Here is a 23773-nt window from a genome sequence, read left to right on the forward strand (position 1 = left end):
ACTGGACAAAGGTGAGAAACCCAAGAGAAACTTTTTCGTCAGACAGGATACCCATTCTAAAACCCCTAGAGAGCTGTGGTGTTTCAATGTGCAGGACAGCTTTTTAAAAGGCCAGCGACTGCACAGCATATGTCTTGTACTAGTTTTGTCATCTACCAAGACAGGGGAAGATGTGTTGGACTACCTAGAAGGCCATATAAAATCCTGACAATTTTTCCTTCAAAAATTTGCAAACATCGCATCCCCTCACTTCCCATGAAAAGATGGTGAAGGATATTGAAGCTGCTTCAATAATTTGTTTGAAAAGTGCCCGTTTTCTCCAGCTGGCACTGAACCACTTGCAGGCATATAGTAGGAGTCAGCTTCACTGACCTCCATACCTAGAACAACTGGCCATTGAAACCATCAAGAACAAACAAAAAGCCAGTCTTCCTTTCTGCAACTTCCCTGGGATCAGAAGAGCATCAAAAAGCAGACCTTTGGTGACTCTTCACTACAACCAATGTTCACTGTATCATGCAAATACCTAGTGGAGTATTTAATGAAGAATTTTTTTACTGAACAATACTATAACTTCAAGCCTAAAACTCTCAATTCTACAGTAACTATGCTTATGAAGATCATATACTGGAACTCAAAACTCTTCCCTCTCCCACAACTATAGGGGTTTTTTTGTTATGCTTTTGTTTGGAGGCTTTTTGTGTTCTCCCCTCCCTTAAGAAGTATGTAACCATGGAGTAGCCCTCCACGTTCTAATTACAAACATTTTGTGACAATGAGATGGGGAGAAGATAAAGAGAAATAAAACAAACAGCTGGGTAAAGCTCTTCTATGACTCTCAGACCTAACTGAGGCCAGAAGTACCACAGTGAGTACAAAAAAACCCTTAACATTATGCTCAGTAGCCATTCATCAGGCAGTCCCTTCTTAAAAATTAAACAAATAAATAATAATAAAAAAGACAGACAGTACTTACTAGGCTAAGCCTTTGTTAGCAATGAAGCCACCAGAACCTCTTGAGCAGTGATTAACAAACTAAGTAATCCTTTGGGAATTCTCCCAGGACATCCAGCTAGTTGACAAAACTGTTCAGTCTTTCACTGTGATCCTGCAACAACAGTTACGACTGAACGTGGCGATCCTAGCTCTGCCTAGCAAACGGATACAGTTCACATACTACTATAGACACAACTGCTTCAGCTACTCAGAGCCCTAAACCCATTTGAGGAATCCAGAACTAAGAATCACCAGTGTAAGGCATATTTTTTACTACCTGCATTAGAAGTACAGGACTCGCTACCTTCCTTTCATATACCATCTCTGTATTGGGCAGTGTTATTCTGAGTAATTCGCATTATACTGGAATAAGCTGAGCTTTTTACAGGATAGTTGACTTTTTGTATTTCAGCCCAGTGTACAGGTATTTTGCAATCACATTGCATATAATGACTATAAATGCAAACTGAGCCAAACAGCTACTAGGATATGTTTTCAGGATTGAAATTCGATAGGGCTTCAGATTCTAAGACACCTCAATCGAAGATATGCTGCTTTTTCTGACCTTTAAACTACTTGAAGTTTTCTAGGCCACGTGTCTGCCTCAAGCTGATGTTTTCAAAAGAAATCTCCAACAAGAATGTAAGTGTGAAACTGAGGGAGAAAAAACCTCCCATTTTTACTCATGTACAGAAAACCCCCTCTTAATGTACTTGAAAAGGCCTGTACTTTGAAGAGAGAATTTAAAATTTAGTGTGAGAGTAGCCTTTGAATCAGGGATATGCCTTTTGGCCAGTTTTCCTACTGAACAACATAATAAAGCAATAAGCTTTTGAATCTCAAGCTGCACATGCACAGCAAAAATAATAATAAAAAATATATTAAGAACTAGAAGCTGGGTTTTCTGAAAATGTTGAGGTGTCAGCAATGCTGCAGAGGTTGGTCCTTGCAGAGTCCCTTCTACCTGAGGCAGCAGCAGGAACTACAGTTCGGGCTGGGGCTCCACTGTGCTCCGTGCTCCCTCTTCTGGCACCCAGGCCCGCACCAAGAGCCAGCAGCAGCCTCGGGGGGGAGGGTGGGATGGGGGGATGTTGGGAGCCTACAGCAAATGCATCCTGTTGGGTACACACCACTACGATTTCTGTCTTTATCAGGTATTTACACAGAGCAGCGAGTTTCTTGCATCAAACTGGTGGCCTCTAACAAAGTGCTTCTTATTTTCTGAGTTCAAAATCCGAGCCTCTGGAAACTAAATGCAGAAATATCCAGGAGAATCCACCATAAGCGTGCAGACTTCTCATCACTGCAAACGTTCTGAAGAACAGAGCATCCCAGCAATCTTGCACTAGGAAAGCCTTAATAATGCAGACAGGACCACAGCATGTACCCACAGTTCATGAAAAGCCTATCACTGAATTTAACATAGCTCTAAAGTTATAGTTAGCACTCCTATTGTTGAACGACATCCACCCTCAAGTAACCTGTACATTATATTCATTGAAACTGTACTTTGATTAAATGAAAACCAACCCAATTTAGCAGCCATTCTTTCACTGAAATGCTCAGTGCCTTGGCTTTCTCAGCATTGTAGTGATGATAATGCTACTAGCTCAGAATTTTTGGGAACTCATTAGTGTGAGCATTCAGATACTCTACTAATGATTACTCTAGGAAAGCCTGTAAGAAAAGAAAAAAAAAAATCTGTATTCAGATAAACATTTAACATAGATATAGAGGCATAACTTTTCTATATTTTTAATTTGGTGAGCAGTTTCCATCTCAAACCAAAGGATCATGCATTACAAAAAGTAATCATATAATTAAGGACTATCATAATACACATACACGATGTCACATAGATGGAAAACTTAAGCCATTAGCACTGAATTCTTCAACCTTAACTTTTATATATGTTGAGTTTGTATGTAATCATACATACACTTTTATGTTCAGTTGCAGACAAAAACTATTAGACTTTTGTTTAAAGTCAAGAACTCTTTGGCAGATAAAAAAATAATAAATTGAATGTCCATGTATTTTCTTCTATAAATAAGTAGATCGATCCTGATATGAACTTGGTTGCAGCTAGTTACCGAAACAGGAAAAACAATTAAAAAACATCTTTGAAAGTTTAATTAGCATATTTTGGCAAAAGACGATGATTCCTTAGCACAATACTTAAATGACATGGGGAAATTTGCACTATCAAATATGTACTGAAATTTCTGTATAGTATTGCAATTTCTGTATAGTACTGCAAACATGATACAAACACCTGGATTAAGGACACACACCTCCATTTTCAGAAGTTCTAAGTGCAACTAATTCCAGTGGAGCACCATGCAGGCTCTGTAATAGCTTGGCAACCTCTCAAAGGAAAAACTGTGACATTATTTAATTCTCCTAAAGCAAAGGGAAGAATGATTAAAATGGAGGTAACAGATGAAACACAATTATTCCAAGAGTTTCCTTCACAGATAGGCTTACTTTACTTTTATTGTCTTGTAAATCTAGCCAAACTTGTAACATTAAATAAAAAAATAATCTATTTTGACTTTGCAAAGTAACACTAGAGGAACTAAGTGAAGGATGAAACAGGACAGGAAGAAGCTTTATTCTGAAAGACCATACTGTAAGCTTAGGGCACTGTTGTTTATACTGGGGAACTTATTACACACAGTCTGTGGAGCAGCACATAAGTCACTGGAAGTTTGTGTTCAATAAATTGGAATACAATATTTAGAACAATAAAGATTACAAATCAAGTGTGCTGCAGGACTAAATATTCCCAAATCAGAAAAAGATGGAAACAAACTGTATGGTAACTGCCTCTAAGGAGATCCGTATCTTAAAGTCACCTGTGACACTGCTGAAAGCACCTACAGGGGGTTGCCCCACTCCAAATTACCAGATTTTTCCTCCCCTGATTAAGTCCACATTTCATCTCCCTTTTTTCTTCTTCAGCAAGACTGCAAGGATTCTTCCAGCTTCTCACTGTTCTCCAATACATGCTAGCGAGTCTCAGGGAGGGAGGAGACCTTTCCCTAGGCCTGCAGTTTCCCCACTCTGCCCACAAACCAGATAAGGACAAGGCTAAGTAGACCAGCTTGTGTAACACGTTTGAACACGGCTACCCCAAATATCCACAGACTGCACTTTTGCCTCTTGGTAAAGGGTTAGGGGACTATGCTCACTCTGCTCTAAACCGCATTATGTGCATCTCAGCTCAGAACCAGATACTGACCCAGCTCTGTACATTGACTGCTCTTAAACGTAAGGACCCTGGGAGCCTCGGAAACCCCAAGATCAAGAACTGACAGAAGATATAGGAGCATATATGCACTCCATTTCTGCTACTTTTTCCTAAGCAACTTATGTTGCTTACAAAGAGTTTGCAACAAGATTCTGGTAAGAGAAATCTTATGTTAAGGCTCAAAATGCAGAAATAGTAGCAGCCCAGACTAATAAACATTTTTATGACATCTGGAGATTAACAGTCCTAGATTCCCCCAAGAGCTTCAAATGCTATCATGTTACTGCAAGCAACAGGAACTGATACTCAACTACATTTGATAGCCCTTTATATGTAAACGACTTCAAAAACTGTTTCTCGTTAGCTTTTTTTTTTCAATTATGTTAGACACTGTAGCTAAAAGCATAAGTCTTATGTTTTAAGTGCGATTTTCAAGTTAAGTGTCCCATCAGCATTGAACCAATGCAATAAGTTGGAGGGCTTTTTTTTCAGTTAGTCTGAAAGTAAAAATACTTCCTTTTATTTGGGCAATACAACAGCATTGAATATGATGCCACCCATCTATCAGCAGTCTTTAAAGCCAAATCTCCAGATTAAGCAGACCAACAGACACACTGAGAATTATAATTAAACAACAACAAATTTTCTCATTTCAAAGTGCATCTGTGGGTTCTCTCTGCTTTAAGTTCTTGATTTTAACAGACTGCCTAATTTCAATTAATCCTATTCGATTAGTACTTCTTTTATTTACCACTTAAGTTTTCAGAAGTGTTTTTGCAGTTCAGATTACACTGAAATGCATAAATTGTCACATGTATTCTCTGTCCACACATACACAGTTGCATAAACTACTTCCCTTTTCATTTCTGCTTATATAAAAGCTAGGTGAGGCAACTGCTTACTCAGAGAAATTTCTACATAATTTTAGCTACTGTTAACTGTCAGTTGAATTCGTAAAAACAGAAAAATGAGACAGTAATACTCGACAAGCAAACATCAGCGGCAAATCTGCAGTACTGAGAACTCTCCTACTAGTAGGATTTCACCACTTTGACTTCTAACAAACATTATGAAGTTACTAGTCTTGGTTTTGCTTTAAGTTAACTGAACCTTTCCCATCCATGTGTGGCACCATAATTCTTACTCTACAAAAAGCCTTCAAGTCTGAGCCAAATTTAACCTGATCATTTCTGTATTTCTGAGTACGGTTCCTTTTTAACATTCAGAAGAACTCTCTCAGTTTTGCATCTCAATCAAACTTTCACACATTCAACCAGAAACATGAATCACACTAGTGCTATTTCGGGGAACAGTGTACAGCTATAGCGGCAGGGGGAAGTGTGCCATCTACCAGATCACACAAACATAGAGGTAATAACAAAGTAATGTCTGAAACAGGTAATTTGCTAAGTGCAAATATGTTTTTTTCTTTGTAAAAAACTTGTACCCATTTGCTGTCAGGAAATTCATAACTGTTGTGCTACAGACCAATGCTTGTTAGAACACCAAATCATTTTCTGCCATTGAAGCCCTAATCTGCATTACAGTTATAACTTAAAGCAGCAAATACTTTTTGCCTGCAAGAAAAGAATTTGAATTTGGTAATCTTCCTAAACTTACTCTTGAAGTATTGCCAACCTAGAGTGTTCAGAACACAGAAGTCAGGACCTAGCAAAGAATCAGGATTTCAAAAGCACTGCAGTTTTGAAATCAAGTGGGAGAGCATTCATGTATTTATTTTTACTTCTCCTTCAGCTGCATTTAGGGTTTTCCTGCTTTGTGTTTCATACTTGATTGCACAACTGAAAACCCTTCATATTTGAAGTGGTTTTAATTGGAAGTTTAGGTGATCATAAAATTCACTGACTCCAAAAGGTGGACCTTTGTGAAGAACAGCAAATATTAGAAAATCAAAATAATTACAGATAATATTTTAAAAAGTGTTTATTCAATTTACTTGATTATTTTCAACACTGTTTATGTAGCCCAATTTTCCTTCTGTTTTATTTGCCAAGCAGTAATACCACAAATTTGAAATGAGGAAAGCACACAATGTATTGGAAGATTTAGGAGTGAAGTGTTATATAAGTTCTTTAAATAAACAACTTAAGAAATTGGTTCTTTTCAATGTAAAAGCGTTTTCAATTTTATTTTTTTAACATTATCTAAGCCAAGCCTTCTGGAATATTTAAGTTCCAGTAACTGTAGTAAAAATTGTTTGCAAGTGTGCAGAAATAGCCTACAATACTGTACAACACCCATTTTCCCACCTTTGCTGTGCTGTTTAGCATTTAATTTCATGCGTAAGACCTTTCACTTATGATTTAAGAGTGTACCACTGAAGACTAGTCACTTATGGTCTATACTAAGTAGCAGCATCTTTAAAAGATGCTATCACAGTAAAACATAATAAAGAATTTTAAAATATTATTCAGTAGCAAGAAGTAGGACTAATATCTAGCTGAGTAAATGCCCCTTGTTGAAGCACACATTTGTTACAGTAAGCTATCCAAACAGTGAAGTCTTTAGCCCAGCATATACCATTAACTTCATCATTTTAACATTTTTTTATTAAATACAGTTGAGCTGATTGTCACTCAAATTTGCCAGATCTGGTTTTCTGACCCTTTCTCCTCTACCAGAAACTCATCCTGTAATTCTTGTGTTTATGTTCAGATTGCACTTATATTATATGCTGTCTGCAGTCTCAAGAGTGAATTTACTGGATTCTCTACTCCATCTAATAGGCTGCATTTTCAAAAAACACATATACAACACCTGCACATACATACAAATAAAATCAACTTCCATTTCTAAGGATTTACCATTTACTGTTTAATATAAGTAGCACACAGCTAGTGATACTAGTTACTCTAATCAAAATATAATGTTGCCACAATTCAAGAGCAGCACAATGAAAATGGAAATGAGCAAGAATATTTCACCCACCGGAAAGCAAGTGCAGAGTTAGCGGCACACTGACAACAGCAATTGTGGCCTGCTCTCTGTAGAGCAGCAATATGGCAAATAGGTATTAAGCACAAAATTAGGTATTAAAAATTCAAGAAAAAAATTTGAAACTGCAACACAGGATACAGTTGCTAGAACAGAACGTTCACTTAGCACAGCTATACTTAAAAAAGCCTCTACCAACAGACACGACAAAAAACCCCTCACCCAACCAGAACCGAATAGTTACAGTTCAGTTACTGGACCTATCTGTCTGCAAGAATTCCACAATTCAACACTTACACACCGAAATTCATTGTATATGAATGTGTATTTATAAACAGTGTATATAATACTACAGGTTTTATTTTACAATTTAAATAAATTCAAATTGCATTGAAAAGTACTATACAGATATCAATAAAAGGATTTTCTTCCTAAAAGAGCAAAATTTTTTCCTTTTCCCCCTATGTTTAATCGCTGACTCTTTAGTATGCAACAAAGTATTTCATAAATCCTTAATATCCAGGTAATTTTGGTACACTTAAAATTATCACTTCCACCAGAAATAGGTCATCTCTTTTATTTAATACCATTAAAATGCATGCATATTAAGACAAAGCAGATAAAAGTCTTAATGCACAAGCCCGTTCTCTACCTCAAAGAAGAGGGGAGCCCCCGTCAACAAAAAACCAACAAAACCGGTGGTGTAATACTAGGATCAGCTTCGCAACCTTATCATCAGGGTTTTCCACCTGTTTCAGCTATAAGTCGAATAACCAAGCTATAAGAACCAAGACATCGTTAATGTACAACAGTAACTATTACCAAGCTGGCATCACAAGATCAGAGTCCAATACAGACATTTTGTACCTTGGTGCTGGATAGTGTTACTTGAAGCATCAACCTAATAGCCGGTTTATTCATAAGGCACGTACTAAAATGAAACAAACAGTAATTAAGTGCTAGCAGTGACCTAGTTAGCTACACAAGGAGCTCGATCATCCTGTCACTTATTACAGGTTCGCCGGAATCCGACAGGCGCGGCCCCGTCCGCCCGTGCAGCGCGGGAGCGGCGCGGAGCGCAGTGCCCCCCGCGCGGGCAGCCCCGGGCTGCGGTCCCCTCCGGGGCCGCCTGCCGCTCCCGCAGCCCCCGGATCTCCGCAGCCCTCGGATCTCCGGGAGCCCGGCCCCAGCAAGGGCAGCGCCAAGGCCGCCTGCCTCGGCCTTCGCCTTCCCCTCCCCCGCGCCGCAGCTCCGGCAGCTCCGCGCTGGGATAACGCAGCCTCTGACTCGCTCGCTGCTCGCGTCCCCCTTCACCTCTCTCTCCTCCCTCCCCCAACGCGCGCGCTCGATAGAGAGTCTCCTCTCGGCGGCGGGAGGGCGGTGAAATCCTCCGCTCTCCTCCCTCTGCGCTCCGTAACGCGAACGAGCCGCCGCCTTCTGTTCCTCAGCCTCGGCCAAGTCGGCGTTTGTTGACAGGCTCTGCCGGGCACAAAATGGGGCTGCCGCTTGCATGGGCGCCGCCATTTTGTGAGGAGCCGCCGCGCTCCCTGCAGCAGCTGCAGTATCAGTCGCGGCGGCCGCGGCAGCCCAGGCGCGCCGGAAAGTCGGCCGGGGTCTGTGTAATGGTTGAATAAAGTGACCCCGTCTAGGGAATCCCCGGCTGACAGTTACGTAAGGGACCGTGCGCAATTGCTGTACTTAGCATGGAAACCCACCTAGTCCTGCTACGCAACTTGCCCGTCGTCCCCTCTTCCCGCTCTCCTCACAGAGCACCCGGGCGAGCACTGACTCACCTGTGCCGACCGCCCCTCAGCGGAGGGGAGACCCCCTGCTTTTATGGAATTTTTAAAGCATGATTAAATAACACGTCCCTCTTGGAGGGAGGTTTAGCTGTTTATGTCTAAAAGAGCGATGTAGCCCCCCAGTCGCTTGTTTTAAACCTCTCATTTGTATTATCCTGCTTTTGGCAGTCTTATGCATATTGGTGCTGAAATAGCAGAAGCTGAGAGAGTCAGAGACGGGAGCTGCAAACCAGGATCTGCTGTAGGTCTAATTTTAGAAGAAAGGGGGGGGGGAAAGACTGTTAATGCTACAGTGAATAAGACACTATGCATTTCATACTCTGAAATCCACACACCACCACTCCATCCAAATAGAGAGGGCAACTTTCAATACGGAGTATTATTTTGAAACAGAGGTATTTCTTGCCCCCCTTCCAAAAAACTGTGAACCCAGAGCCAATCTTACGAAGCATCTTACTGTATTTGTCTCTATATTCAAGCTGAAACAGCACTCAAGTCCAACAGAAAAAAATATTCTTTGAAAAAAAAAGTTTTATTTTCTGAAGTTAGCACTTGGAGTAAAAAGGAATTATAGTTTTCCTTCCTTAAGTGTTCACTGGGGGCCATAACGTGCCATTGATTTTAAAACACAGGCCCTGACTTTAATGAGTTCTGCTTAAAAAAACCCCTATCCTGTAGGCCCAATCTGGCCTTGAATTTCAATGTACTGGTTGTGAGGGGCAAATATTCCTTCAGAGTCTCTTAAACTGGAGCAAGCACTCACCTGTGGCTCTGTTTGCATGCCAGGGAAGGACTAATGCCCACCTGGGCACCGCCTGCTTTACCCGAGGAGCAAAGGTTTGATGGAAGACACCCTTTACCCCATGGGCCCTTTATTGCTCCTGTTTACCCCAGGTGGCACCGAGCTTCACCATGGTTGGTGTGCAGGTCTTTCACTGGGCTCCGCTGTGGAAAGCACGTCAGGAGATGCGTGTTTACAAACACTGCGCACACCACAGGCAGAGGGGAAGCGGCCTGCAGTGCCACTGGGGGCTGCTGCCCGTCCAGGGTGGGGGCCAAGACCTTCCCCTCCATTACTTTTGTGCTGCGTGTTCCATTCGTCAGTGTACAGAAATATATGGGCGGCTTAGATTGCATACAGCAGTCCTGAGGCACTTTGGTTACAGGCCGTAGTATCTCCAAGAGAAAGAAAGAAAAAAAAAATTTATGGAGTGAGCCAGAGCTCAGGCCCCTGCTGGCAAACCTCTTCAGGGCACCCCCTGCTCGGGGAAGCGCTCTGTATACTCCTTTGGAGAGTTTGAAACCCCTCACGCCTCAAAATGAGGGGTTCCTGCTGCTCCCCCCCCTCTCCCAGCCCCCCCCCCCCCCGTGCCATCCGGGGCGACTTCCTGCCCTTGGAAACACCTCGGTCCGGGGGACTCGGAAAGTTTTCTGAAAGTCTACATCCACCAGTGCCCCCTTCCGTTGTTGTTTTCTCTCCCCTTGAACTCAGGGCGTTGGGTTTAGTCCAATTAAAAAATTCGGCCCCGCTTTCCAAATCCACCTTTCCCGCCCCCCCTTCCCCCCCCCCCCCCCCCCCCCCCCCCTCCAGCCGGCAGCCAGCGGAGGGAGGCCGGTCGGCGCGAGCCTGGCACGGGAGGGCCCCGCACCGGCCCCGCGCCCCACAACAGCCGGTAGTAGCCGTTTTTTTCCTCCCTCTTCTCCCTCTCCCTCGCCTCTTTCCGCCCGGCTTTGTGTGAAGTTTGCGGCACATTGCAGATGAGCCCTTAGCGGCGAGAGGAGCCTATTGTTCCCCGCCAGGAACTGCTTGCTGGGGCTGTGCTGGCTTTTGCCTTTGGAGCTGCCTTCTGCAGTACCGGCAGCGGCCTCCGGGGCCCGCTGTGTCGCGCTCTCGTCCAGGCAGAAGCACGGCGGCCTCAGATCTTTTTGTCTGAGCGAGAAGAGAAGTGAATCCCGCTGCCGCCGCCACCGCCGCCGCCGCCGTAGCTGTACAGTGTGTGTGTGTAAGGGAGCGAGCGAGGGAGCGAGCGAGCGAGGGAGGGAGATCGCATGGAGCCGCGGCTGTAACACACACACACTGTCAATACCTCACTCCGGCTCCCCCCCCCGCCCCACCACAACAGTAACCCAATTCATTGTGTGATCCAGCAGCACCATGTTGAGTCTCATGTGCAGGCTGGATCGGCTGGGTTTGTGGTGCTGAGAGAGGCAGCAGCCGCGGGAGGAGGAATTTACTGAGAGGTGCCCCTCTCCCTCCCTGCCTCTTCGCCCGTGTGTTGTGTGGAGACAGGACTCGCAATTACCACACTCTCGGGGCTCCCTTATTCCTTTTAAACTTTTTTTTAAACAAGCCCCTCTCCATGGCTGATCCCCGGCCGAGCACGGGCACCTGGGTCTCTTAAAGACAAGGAGGAGCCGGGGATTGTTGTTGTTGTTGTCGGCCGTTTTTTTTTTAAATTGGATTTTTTTTTTTACGAGAACCTTTTTTATTACAAAAATGGCAAATTCGACGGGTAAAAACCACGCAGACCAGCGGAGAAAGGGACTCGCTTTCCTGGACGAGCTGCGGCAGTTTCACCACAGCAGAGGGTGAGGAAAATGGGGAGATGGAACGGGAGGGGGGGAGGCTTTTAAACCGACCAGATCCAACTTCCAGCCCCTTCCCTGAAGGACACGGCAGCCCTAGCGAGGGGAGAAAAGGGGGCAGAGCTGACAAGTTGTGGTGTTTTGTGTGTATCTCCTTTGGCAGGTCTCCTTTTAAGAAGATCCCCGTGGTGGGTGGGAAGGAGCTGGATCTTCACGCTCTCTATACCAGAGTCACCACTTTAGGCGGATTTGGGAAGGTGAGTGGAAGTTTTAATTTGGGTTTCCCTCCCACTAACCTCTTCCCAAAAGTCTCCTCTGACCCCCAGGGGTGGCGGGGGGAGCCGGGGTGGCCGAGAACCGTCCTATTTAAAGCCGGTTATAGAAGGTGGGGGGTGGAAGGAGGAAGCGAGCAGACAGGCAGGTTGGTGGCTCGGCCTTGTCGGCGGAGCGATGAAGGGGGACCCGGGGGTACAGCGCACACCCCGCTCCTGCCTCCCCCGCCTCCGCCGGACCCCCTCGCCCCTGCCCCCCTCCCCGCGGCAACGAGAGGGGGGAGCAGGGAGCTGCGGGCGGCGAGAGGAGGCTTCTTTCGGCTGTGGTGGCAGCTCTGTGCGTCTCTCTCTCTCTCTCGCATAGGGAAAGACAGAGAGGAGAGAGAGAGTCTGAGTGCAGTTTTAGTGCAACTCAAAATTAGCGGGCATGTTTAACATCGATAATCGGCACGGAGCATGGGCTAGGGAACGATCCTCGCAGCCGGGGGGGGCCGGGCGCTGCCCTCCGAGCCTTTCCCGGGGAAAAATAACAAAAGGGGCACCCAAGACGGTGTGTAATCAAATAGCCATCTTTAGGCTTCAAGGCTGGGGACAGAAATGTAGGCCTCAAAAGAAAGGCCTCTCTATGTCTGTGGATCTGTGTTGGGGGGACCCCCCGGGCCGGCGCCCCCGCGCCCCGCAGCCCAGGGGGCGCCCCCGCAAGCACTTCCCTGCATTATTTTAAACTTCTTTGGGTTTTTAACGGACCGCGTTAGGATTTAAAAGGGGGCGACAGAGGGACTCCCGATTGGTTATTGTCCAGGCAGTAAAAACAAAAACAAACAAACCCCAAAACAATACCAGCCTTCCCGGCCGTCCCCCCAGAAAAAAAAAATATGTTTATATTAAAAAATAAATGCATTAAGAGACCCGTGAGAAGCGGGATTATTCCCGAGGGGTGAATACTACCCACTGTCAATAAAATACATGATCCTAAATCCCATATACATTTGTGCTTATTTATTTTTATATATTTATCTATTTGCTTCATTGCAGCATGTGTTTTTTTGTGATGTTCGCTGTCAGCAACATGTTTTCGTGTACGTTGTGTATCTCGGCCTGTGTGTTGTTTTTGACAGGTATCAGAGAAGAATCAGTGGGGAGAAATTGTAGAGGAGTTTAACTTTCCCAGAAGTTGTTCTAACGCTGCCTTCGCTTTAAAACAGTATTACTTGCGGTGAGTGCTATCAAGCTGTTCCAGTAGTATTTTTGAGTGTGGGGTTATATTTGGTTTTCAATGTGTGCAATAATAAAAATATCCCTGCTCTTTAAAAATGCTGTAAAATAAAGCAGAAAGAACTTGTAATTTCTTACTGGTCTGGTGCAGTGATCAGTTAAAGGTGATTCTGTTTCTTAGTTATTTTGATTTTATATCTGCAAGCGTTAAACTTTGAAGGGATCCCAAGTATACAAGCAGTATATGTCAGGGCCATTTTTTTTGATTGTTTTAGAATGACGATACTAAAGGACTGTTACTAAGAGATCATGTTGTTATAGTTATAGAAACTTAGGTTAATTTTTGGAGCACTGAAATGTGTTGGTATGTGTAAACTTGTTTACTACTCAGTGGGGTCAGACATTGAATGAAAATGCATCTGCAGGAAGGTAAACTGCTTTGGATAAATTATGTTGTTATCACTTACTAGCAGTATATATTTTTTGTTTTAGAGTACAAAGAGCTAAAAAATTTTTTTTATTACTTGAAAAATAAATTTTTGCAGGTTTTAAAAATAAGATTGCATTCCTTGAAATGATACAGGTTATTTTTTGTAATACAGATTATTTTTCAGTGTAGCGTGGAGTTCATATTGTATATTTTAAATTACTGTTTGTGGTATTATTCAGTTACTAGATTACTTTTTAAAAAGAAATTATTTTTAATTAAGTTTTGGTGATTTTTTTTGTGGAAATGATTTTTAAATGATTGTGTTTTAGATGGTATATGTAGACATCTGTATTTCATTTAGAAGGGAGTTTTGTGAACATTGGTTAAGGAATGTAATTTTCTGTTTCTGCATTATAAATATGATATTTTTTCATTGAAATTAATGATAATATAGGTGTGTAATATGTACAGAAGATGTATGGACTTCTGGATTTCTGTTTTGGTGAGCTGAGTACACACAGGCTTTATCTGTTCTTAGTTGGGCCTTCTGAATTAGGAAATGCAGTAATTGTACAGGTGCACTTTCTATTGGTTGTCCTAGATTGACTTCCAGCTTGAAGCTGTAGAGTTCATAGCACAGTGGAGCAGTTATTGAGTTACAGTGATGTCTGAAAAACCTTAGTCAGATATTTGTAGTTACTGAATTTTTCTTTTTTTTTTGTGATGACATATGATTTGCTTTAAGATCCAGATTAAGAAAAGAAATTACTGTTGTTAATATTTTTAGCAAATTTTATGATTGGTAGCAGGCCTAGGCCTAGGAATTAAGTGAGAAGCTTGCTTTAGGATGTCCTTCCCTGTTGCTTTTTTAATCTCCCCCCCTTAGTATTAAGGTAGTGTTGCTGAAGATTTGTCATATCATAGAAAGCAGTTATTTCCTTTTTGAGCTTTCCTGTTGGACCATGTAGTCTGTTACTTGACTAGATTTTACATGTAATATGCAAAATGATAGTTTTTTGATTTTTTTGTTTTGTTTTGTTTACCCTTTGCTTTCTATTTCTGTATATATCGTAAATATTGGAACAGCCTGACTTTTTGCAGAAAAAGATTGACATTTGTGTTTTCATCTTACTTCAAGAACCTTTATATGCTGGGACAGTTAACACAATTAGTGTTAATTTAGACTTCTAATAATTATTAATTTTAATAAGATACTAGTTTTTAAGTTAGAATCAGACATACAAAAATGTTATTTTTATTATTGGCATGTGATATTGACGTTATTTGAAATACAGTGGTTGAAAAATGTATAAATACAAATAATTGAAAGGGCTTTTTCCTTATTTGGAATTTAGGACAAAAAGTTGGTAAATGGTTAAGATGAATCTTTAAAAATGTCTTGCCACAGTCTGTGTGATTTACTTAGGCCATTCTGAAATAAGCTATCAAGGTTGTTGGTTTTGGGGTGGACTGGTTTTTAGTGGTGGTTTTGTTTTTTGTTTGGTTTTTTTTGGTTTCTTCTGATTTGCTGCTTTGCTCACTGTTGCTTCTCACATAATCTGAGTTGGATGTCAACTGTTTCCCAGCTGAGTTCACCTCTTTTCATGTGCACAGTAGTAAGATTGTATGTGCATGTCTCTCTGCTAGGTTAACATTTGTTTAGCTTTAACCTAGAAGGTTTAAGGGGGACGGTGTCTGGTTCTAGGGAAAGAAAAAACACTTTAATGGTAAATTTGTTACAAGGGTCTAGTTTGTCTGTGTTGAAGAATATAACCTGAGGTTTCTTACAGGGCTAGATTTTCTACTGCAGTTTTTGAACTGCTGAGCAATTATCCTTGGAAAAAAAAGTGTTCCTCGTGAACCTCAAGTATGACTATAATCTTGGCCTCACTACTGTAATGACTTTGCAAACAAAGTCAAATTGAGGCCTATCAACTTCTATATCGATTTTTATCCACTTGTGTGTCATTTGTACTGTAAAGTGAGGAATCTGTGTGGCAGATGGGACCCTGTTGAATTCAGAGGGATTCAGTGGTGTGCACTGAATTCACTACATGAATTCATTTGCAGATTTGGATTTGGGATGGTTTGTCATTAAAGTTGCTTCCTTCTGTGAAACTTCTGGTATAACGTGTTTGCTGAGATGAGATCTCAAGCTACATGGACCACTTGCTAATTTTGCTGTGTTGCCTCTAATAATGCTGTCATTTTTACTTAAAATTACTATGTAAACAATTGAGAAAGTTGAATTATTTGTGTGAGGTCAGTAATCCTGTTGGCTTGATCAGACTGAATATTTTGCAAAACAGTCACTGGGTTTTTCTAGGCAGTTGGGAAGTGTGTTTTTTCTGTATAAATAACTTCCATTTTGACTGTTGTGGAATTTTGCTATGTGTCTTTGGGAATGTATGGTAGGCTCCATTAAAGAGGAGAATTGTTTAAACTTCTGATGTAATTCTGATAGGCTTTATGATTGGTGATAGTTGAATGCATGGTAGCCAATCTTATCCACCCCTTCTCTCTTGCACTGCTCTCCCTTTTCTGTCACTGGAAAAAGTTGTTTATAATAGGGAAAGTCTGAACCATTCAAACTTTGTGCCTGTGTTGCTTTGAGCTGTCTGACAGGTGATGTAATTTATGCACTGTGGTTCATAGTGAGCAGTCAAAAGCCACAATGCCGATAACCATTGATAGAACTGTACTTGTTAATGTAGTTCTATAAGTCTTTACAGCATCAGAGAGTGTAATTCCATTGGATGTAGTACAAATTAGATGTTTCATCTCAATTGAGGTGAATTAGTAAAGCATTTTCCAAATACTTCTCTGAAGATTGTTTTATAATGGTAATGAAAATATTTTAGTGTGGGGTCATAAATGTAAACATCAGGAATGTGGGCCTGCTTTTATGTTTTTGTTAGTAAACATACAGTAGGTAAAAAGAAAGCTAACATGGAATATAGCTTGTTTTTTATGTTACTGGTTGATCAGGTTACAGTCCTACAAAGAATTGAGCTGATGTGACCTCGCGTTAGTATAAGATTCTGTTGGTTTTCATATGAGTGTAAGTGATACATTTATTTTTGTTGTAGGTCTTCATCTTTTTTTGGGGAGAGATTTTGTACACTTACATGTGTAAATGGAATATGCCTAACTGAATTAGAAATTAGTTTGGGTTTTAAAGGTATTTACCTACATTAAGATAAATGATATGAAAGGACTAGCTGTAAAGTAAGTATAAGTCTTAGTACTGCAGAGAACTCCTGAAAGGTGGGCAGTATGTGTGTATTGTAAGCTTCTGGCAAAGGCAGCAGAACTTAGTTAATACTAGTTCAGGTGAACAAGAATTTGCCGTTTTAAATATTGGAGAGGTAAGGGGAAGTAAAGTAGAAAGGAAGGAGGTCAGTACATAAATGAGAAGTTGTATAAAGTTATTATTAAGGCAAGCCATTATGCTGAATTTCCTGAAATTCCATATATAGTAGGATGAAAAACTGAGCAGTTAAAAATCAGAACCATATGAATGAAGTAGTTACTGATGACAAATAGAGGAGGTTCTTGAAAGATCTGAAGATATGTATAAGTAATCTGATCTTTAAGATGCCCCTAAAAAATTAAATAATAGTACTGATTTTGTAAAAAAAAAATAAAGGGGGGAGAAAAAAAAAAGCATGAACTCAAGAGCTAGATAAAGTGGATTCTGTTCTTAGTAAAATAGTGGCAGAAATATCAGGGAAACAATAATAACCCTGGAGTTTTCCAAGCAGAAATTACTTTAAGAGAGTTTTCTTTGTTATTCTTGCTCAGTGTTTAAAATTAGGATCTGATACTGCAACAGCATCTGCACGCAGATCAGTGGGTATGGAGAAGTACAGGACTGGCTTGTTTGCCAGATCTGATTGCAGGTTCAAGGCCCCAGTAAATGAAGAGAAAGTTGTAGCTATAGTAAAATTTTACATATTTTCTAAAATTAAAATACATCTCAAAATCTCTTGTTAACAAATTATTTATGTATATGGATAGTTATGTGAATGAAAAAAATGGTTGAAGGACCATAAACGAAAATAGAACAAAGTATAACGAATAGATTTGGTGAGTCACAGCAGTTTTAGGTGCTAAAAGAGTAACATCAGTGCTTACATATGCACGTAGTAATACAAGTTTAGCCATTTTAGGCTTATTTAGTGTCTACATTGCTTAGCTTTATGAGAAGGTGAATAGTACACTTGCAGTATTAGCAGACAGTGAGAGTGAGAAGAGTTAAACACAAGTCAGGGCAGAAAAGAAAAGGTTATCTAAAGAAATTAGGCGCATTGTTAGAAAATACAAGTGAGATTTAGTTTGGAAAATGCAAGCTAAAACAGTTGAGGGACCGTAATCCAAAACAGGTATTCATTGTGAGGGAATAACCTGGAAAGCTGTATTGCTGAAAAAGGGATAGGAGTGATACCATGGGCCTGATAATCCTGTCAGTTGTGTGCACCCAACTCCCTTTCATATGAAAGGGATTTGTGCATGCTTCTGATAGGAAGGACAGGCCCCATTTGCAATATAATATATAGAGTTTGTAAAATTCAGAATGAGTTTAGGTTGCATCCACAGAGGCATTGAACAAGTGGGAGGTGGATTTCTGTACAAGATTATGGAACTATGTTTGGAGTACTGTTTTACTTCAGAGTCTTTGCAACAAGTGGGGCAACTTAACAGAAACTTAGATAAGAGCAACAAAATATTAAGAAGACTGAAGGGACTGACTGAATTAAAAAAAAAAAAAGATTTACTAAATAAATATGTTTTGCTTGGCTAAATTAACATTTTGCTTGAGAAGGAGAAATTATATCTTCCAAGTGTTTTGAACGGTCTAAGTACTTAAAAGGGAGATAATTTTAAGTAAAATAAGAGGTTGTGTTAATGTGTAAGCTGAGATGAAACTGAAGGAGAAAGTTCTGAACAGAAACACAGCAGGACAAAACCCCCCCAGATGTACCTGAATACCTTCTAGTACCAGTAGTATGCCAGGTAGGGGGGAACCCCACCATGGGTCGTTCAGCATTGGCCTGGCCAGGAACTAATACATGTGCAACAGGTAATGAGCCAGGACTGGCAGAGAAAGGGACCAGATGACCTTACAGGTTTTGTCCATCCTTGAATAATGCCATAATGAAGACTTTCATCTTGCATAGCTACAGACTTCACGTGTGGAATCTGTTGTACTTAATTTTGTCCCAAATCCTCCAGTCACTGGCAGGACAGGAAACAAAAACACGGATGACATTTTTATGATTTCTTCTTAAAATGTTCTGTTTTCCTCCTGAAGACAAAAGTTGTAATGCATGTTTCAGTCAGATGTTTAAGGCCATTCTTTAAGTCTGAAGTGAGTATTTTAGATAGTTTTAGTTGTACTGAATCATATAGCCAACGTACAATCAAGGTTAGTTACTGTTCATGCAGTAAAGCTTTATTTAGGGAAATTAAACATGCTGGTTATTAAAATCTTAGAATGTCTCTCAATGGAAGTTATTTGTATGGATGTTGTGTTGTCAGAGTTGCTGGGAATCTGCTTAAAGGGAAACAGAACTTACATAATGCAACATTTGCAATAGGCCTCACCTGAGGAGAGCAAGCAGCAGGTGAAAGAGAACATAGCTGCCTTAAAATTGCTGTTTCTTACAGTTATGTTGCCATACTAGTTTACTGTGTAAATGAGTTTGGCCTTTATCAAAGTTTCTCAGCTTTTCCTTCAGAGGGTAAACTCGTCTTTATTGCTGCAAAATGTAGTGAAAATTAGTGTGATAAACGCTAACATATTTTCCTGATTATTTTCTGCAAGCTTTTTGTTAGAAATGGCTTAAGTGGCTGCTTCTAAGCTGAAGTATGTTGGTTTATTTGGGGAGGGGTAAATGTTGTTCTTCAGTTTTAATACAGAATTCTGATTGTTTAACTTGAAAGCTTATCTAGACAGATGTCAGAACCAATAACCTAAATAGAGCAAGTTTTTGGCAACATTATAAGTGTGGTGACTTCTGTGACCTACTGAATCTTCTCGTAATTGGTGGAAACTTCTGTTTGTTAAGACCATTTTCTTTCACTGAAACAGTATGTAAATGAATTTATGCCATAAAATTATTAATATATTGTAATGTTTTAAGTTTGAATAAATGGTAAGCATACTACAATAAGATCAAGAATTAATATGGAATGCAAGGGTATGGCTTCTTTCTTTGTGAAATGGAATAAGCCTGGGCTAAGTAAAGCTGTTTGTTTTTTTGGGTTTTTTGTGTAATTTTATTCTGGAGCTAGTAGGCTTTAATTACCTTGCTTATTTGCAGTTAAATCTCAATAGATAAAACTTTCATACTTTTTTCTTTTTTTTTTTTTTATTTCTCAACCACTTCCCCACTTTTCCCACTAATGAAATAGAGAAATATAATTTGTTGAGTTCTACAGATGAGGACTAGAGGTACCTAGAGGTTCAGGCTGTTACTTTGTGAGTGCATGTCAAATAAGAATGAAATCCAAATACAGTAAAGCTGATTTTTTGGGGGGGGGTTGTTGGGGGGATTTTGTTTGTTTTCTGTTTGGTTGGTTTTGGGTTTTTTTGTTGGTTTTTTTTTTTTTTTTAATTACACTAAAATCCATTTCTGACAGGCATATTTCTTCTTCTTGAGCCTTAGTTAAACCATCCATAAAAGGAGGCTGATGTTATTTACTGTCTTTTAAAATTGCTCTTTAATCAATAGCTGAGGAAGCACTGTTTGAAAAATAAAACAGGATAGTGTTATGTTCTCTGAATTGGAGAACTGAAAACTAAGTATATAGGATTATAAGAAGGAGTTATTTGTGGTGGTGTTGTGTTTTGTTTTGCTGTGTTTTGTTTTAAAATGCTTGTTCAGAGTGTTGGAGTGGTGTTTTGCAGCTTAAATGGGACTGCTTGGAGTGACTGTAGTACTAGTCCACATTAATAGAAGATATAGTCCATAGAGGGGATTGGTATAGGCCAGAGATCACATCACATGATATTGTTTCTGGTTATGAGTCTGATACGTATTTTTTCATTGACCTTAGTTGAATCATTTGCCATCTTTTTATTCATAAAGTGGGTGTGCTGATGTTTGTTTATCTATCTCACAGAGAGGTGTGAGACTGTAAGCTCTATAATGCAGGGTTTGTGTCTCTTCATGCTTCTATGTCATATCTTAAATATTTGAAAATGAATATAAATTAGAAATAAATGAGGAAAATAAAACTTTTCATAAGCTTGTTTGCCCTCTACAATGTTGAGAAGCAGAAAATATAGCATGGATGAGAAGAGCAATCTTTATTCCTTAGGGAATAAATATACTTGGGATGCCTAAGCAGAGAAATGTTGAAACGGTTGAAAGAAAGAAGCTTATCTTAAGGAAGGATAATAAAACAGCAAGATGGTACCCAGAATAGTGAGCTTAGGCTTTGCCTGAGGTACTAGATTAGTGAGCTAGGTATCACATATCAAATACAGTCTCCTTGGAGCAACAAGTTCAAGTCTTAAGCAGACCTGAATTACGTTTTTGGACATAAGGTAGTGAAACTGAATACTCTACTTTTTGTTTTCCTGTCTTTAAACTGAATGCACATGCATTTATTTTAACTGCAGATGAACTATAGCAAGACCTTGCTGTGGGAGGGATCCCGTACTATTATGATAAGTGGAGTTCTGTTGAATCATATTTGCCTGTAAGAGTGAACTGTGTTCGTACTATTTTCTGTTGATGTGGGAGGAGCAACTGTTCAGATTATGAGTATTTCAGAATAATTTACGGTGTTACTTGTCAATCCATAGCTGCCTAAAATACATAAAAATTCCTGTAAAGTAAGGTGGTCATTCCGTTTCTGAGACACCTTCTCTCTCTCAGAGCTCAGTGGTCTTTTCATGTGGTTGGTTGCTGAAGTTTCCATGGGCCATACTTACTGCTGCGCGCGTTTCTCCACTGTTACGTGCTGTGACGTCTGCTGGTTGGTTTCTGCCTCCCAGTCCAAAGGTTGCTATGCTTCCATGATAAACCATGTGCAGAGATTCTCAGCTCTGTAAATCACCAAATCACATGACTAACTTTGAGTAGCTCTGTTAAAGTTCTTTGAAGTGCTATAACAGCATGAATTACTGGGATGTAACTTTTTGTTTGGGATACATGCCAGGGGCTTAGTTATATATTGGGGATAAATCTAGCATGTTTTGAGTATGTTAATAATTATTATGGTGTAGGACAGATGTAAAACTATGTGTATGGGCTTGTTTGCTTTTTAAAAACTATATGTATATTAGAAGAAAACTTGTGGGAATAACCTTAGGAACAGTTCTTCCCTTACATGGTTATTTTGCTCAGGAGTATCCATCTTCTAGTGACCTTGACAAAATGATGCAGAATCCAGGCATTGACCAGGTAAACAGTGCCATGTTACAGAATTTACAGATGTCCTCTGTACTTTTGGGGCAATAATATAGCTTTGAAACACTGTAGATTACAGGGCTGTTTCTTGGACACTTTTCACCCCCAATACCATCTCTGAAAACCTGGGAAAATTAAAATTTCTAACAGTACATGTTCATATAATGCTACAGTTGCACAGCAAATAAGTGAAAAAATCAGGAATTGCTTCATGTAAGTATGGATATGCAACCGTAATTTGTTTCTAGAGGATATTCTTCACAGTAGAGCCTTGTGCTCTCTGTGAGAAACGGGAGTAAATTCCATGGCAGTATCAGTCTGTTATATCAATACACATAATTCTGACTCATTTTTCAATGTGGTAATTGTATGGCCAGTCTTCGCGAACGAAGATTTGGGAAAGGTCTTTACCCTTCGAGCCTGCGCAGTGGATTTTTTAGGTGAGACACAGTGTGTGCTGAACTGAGCCCACCCTTTAATCCTGAGGTTCAACTGCCGGGGCCGAGCGAAGCTCGGACGGTGGCAGCGAGGTCCTCAGGACGTAGGTTTGTTTAGAGTGACCTTCTCTTAGATGGATGGCCTTACAGGGCTGACGAGCTCCATCTGCCCGGGGTCCCTGACCGGGAATCGAACCCGGGCCGCGGCGGTGAGAGCGCCGCATCCTAACCACTAGACCACCAGGTAATTGACTAATCGCGATATTAGTTATCTCTAAAGGAGTTTTGAGAGTGCTTTCTGGGCATCATTTCTCCACTGTCTTGCCTTCCATGGTGTTACCCACATGGGCCAGCCGAGAAATCATTTCCTTTGGTGGTAGGCTGAGTGGGATTCACTGTTGCAATACTGTTTACCCTGTCCGTGTAGCTCACAAGTCTCCTGTCTCTCATTCTCTGCTGATCATCATCTTCTCAATCTTTTGACTGCAGGCTATAATTCAGCTTCTTCTCCTTGTCCCCTCCATGTCTGTACCCGTTGACTGCACGTGGCATATTTACTATAATGAAATGAATTCCTAATTGTAAGAAAATTGGAGGGAAAAAGAAAGGTGTATGCAGGTAAAAGGGTAAGAGGATAAAGCTCTAAATGTCAGGTGCCTAGCAACAGTAAAATACCAAATTTTACAGCAAAACTAATAGACTCTGTCGTACCTGAAAAGCAAATTCTTCGGCTGTGGGCATGCAGCATTCATGGGATCCAGATGAATATCTAAAGGGTGTTTCACACACCTGAAAAATGTCTTCAAGTACTCTGCAGGACCTAGTCAGGCACTGCAGCACTGGTGTACATTTTGCTTGTTCTTCCAAGGTCATTTTTGTAACTCTGAGGTATAGAAATACAATTTTTTATATTTTTTCAGTGAAAATATTTTTTCTGAACACAGTTATGTGCAAGGGCTGCTCCCTGTAGTGAATTATTTTGTTTAATTGGATTTGAAGAATATATGGGGCCCTAACTCCCATACAACTTGGAATACTTTAGGTAAGTGAGGGGGGTTTTGTATGTTTTGGTGTGTTTGTTTTTTTTTTTAAATGCTTCAAATGACTGTATTTCCTTCCAACTTTGCTGAACTTGTTATTTTGTTTAATGCCATGTGCTTCTCTGTTTATATAACATGAAGTTATTTATTAGAAAGGTGTTATGTTAGTCAATGCGTATGGTATCATAGTAAAAATGTAAAAGGCTAGAAAATGAAAATACAATACTTGATGACAATGAGTTCATCATGTTTAGTATTGTTTCATTAATATGTCCTATGATCAATATGCTGTTATCAGTAAAATATGGTTACATTCCGAGAAAGGTGGATTTTATCACAGATGAATTCAATATTTTTTTCTATT

At 40.4% G+C, this 23773-nt stretch overlaps 1 protein-coding gene across 1 annotated transcript in view; it reads left to right on the top strand.

Annotated features, from left to right (window-relative positions):
* Window positions 1-10616: 10616 nt before the first annotated feature.
* ARID2 (AT-rich interaction domain 2) overlaps window positions 10617-23773 on the top strand; it is a 103865-nt gene continuing 90708 nt past the window's right edge. Inside the window, exons 1-3 of the mRNA XM_027730711.2 lie at window positions 10617-11595; window positions 11756-11849; window positions 12983-13080. Coding sequence (XP_027586512.1) covers window positions 11504-11595; window positions 11756-11849; window positions 12983-13080 — 284 coding nt within the window. The 5' untranslated portion in view covers window positions 10617-11503. The remainder of the gene's footprint in view (window positions 11596-11755; window positions 11850-12982; window positions 13081-23773) is intronic.

This window comes from Pipra filicauda, unplaced genomic scaffold (genome assembly GCF_003945595.2).
Source record: "Pipra filicauda isolate LSUMZ 115617 unplaced genomic scaffold, ASM394559v2 scaffold277_size1012519_pilon, whole genome shotgun sequence".
Taxonomy (NCBI): domain Eukaryota; kingdom Metazoa; phylum Chordata; class Aves; order Passeriformes; family Pipridae; genus Pipra; species Pipra filicauda.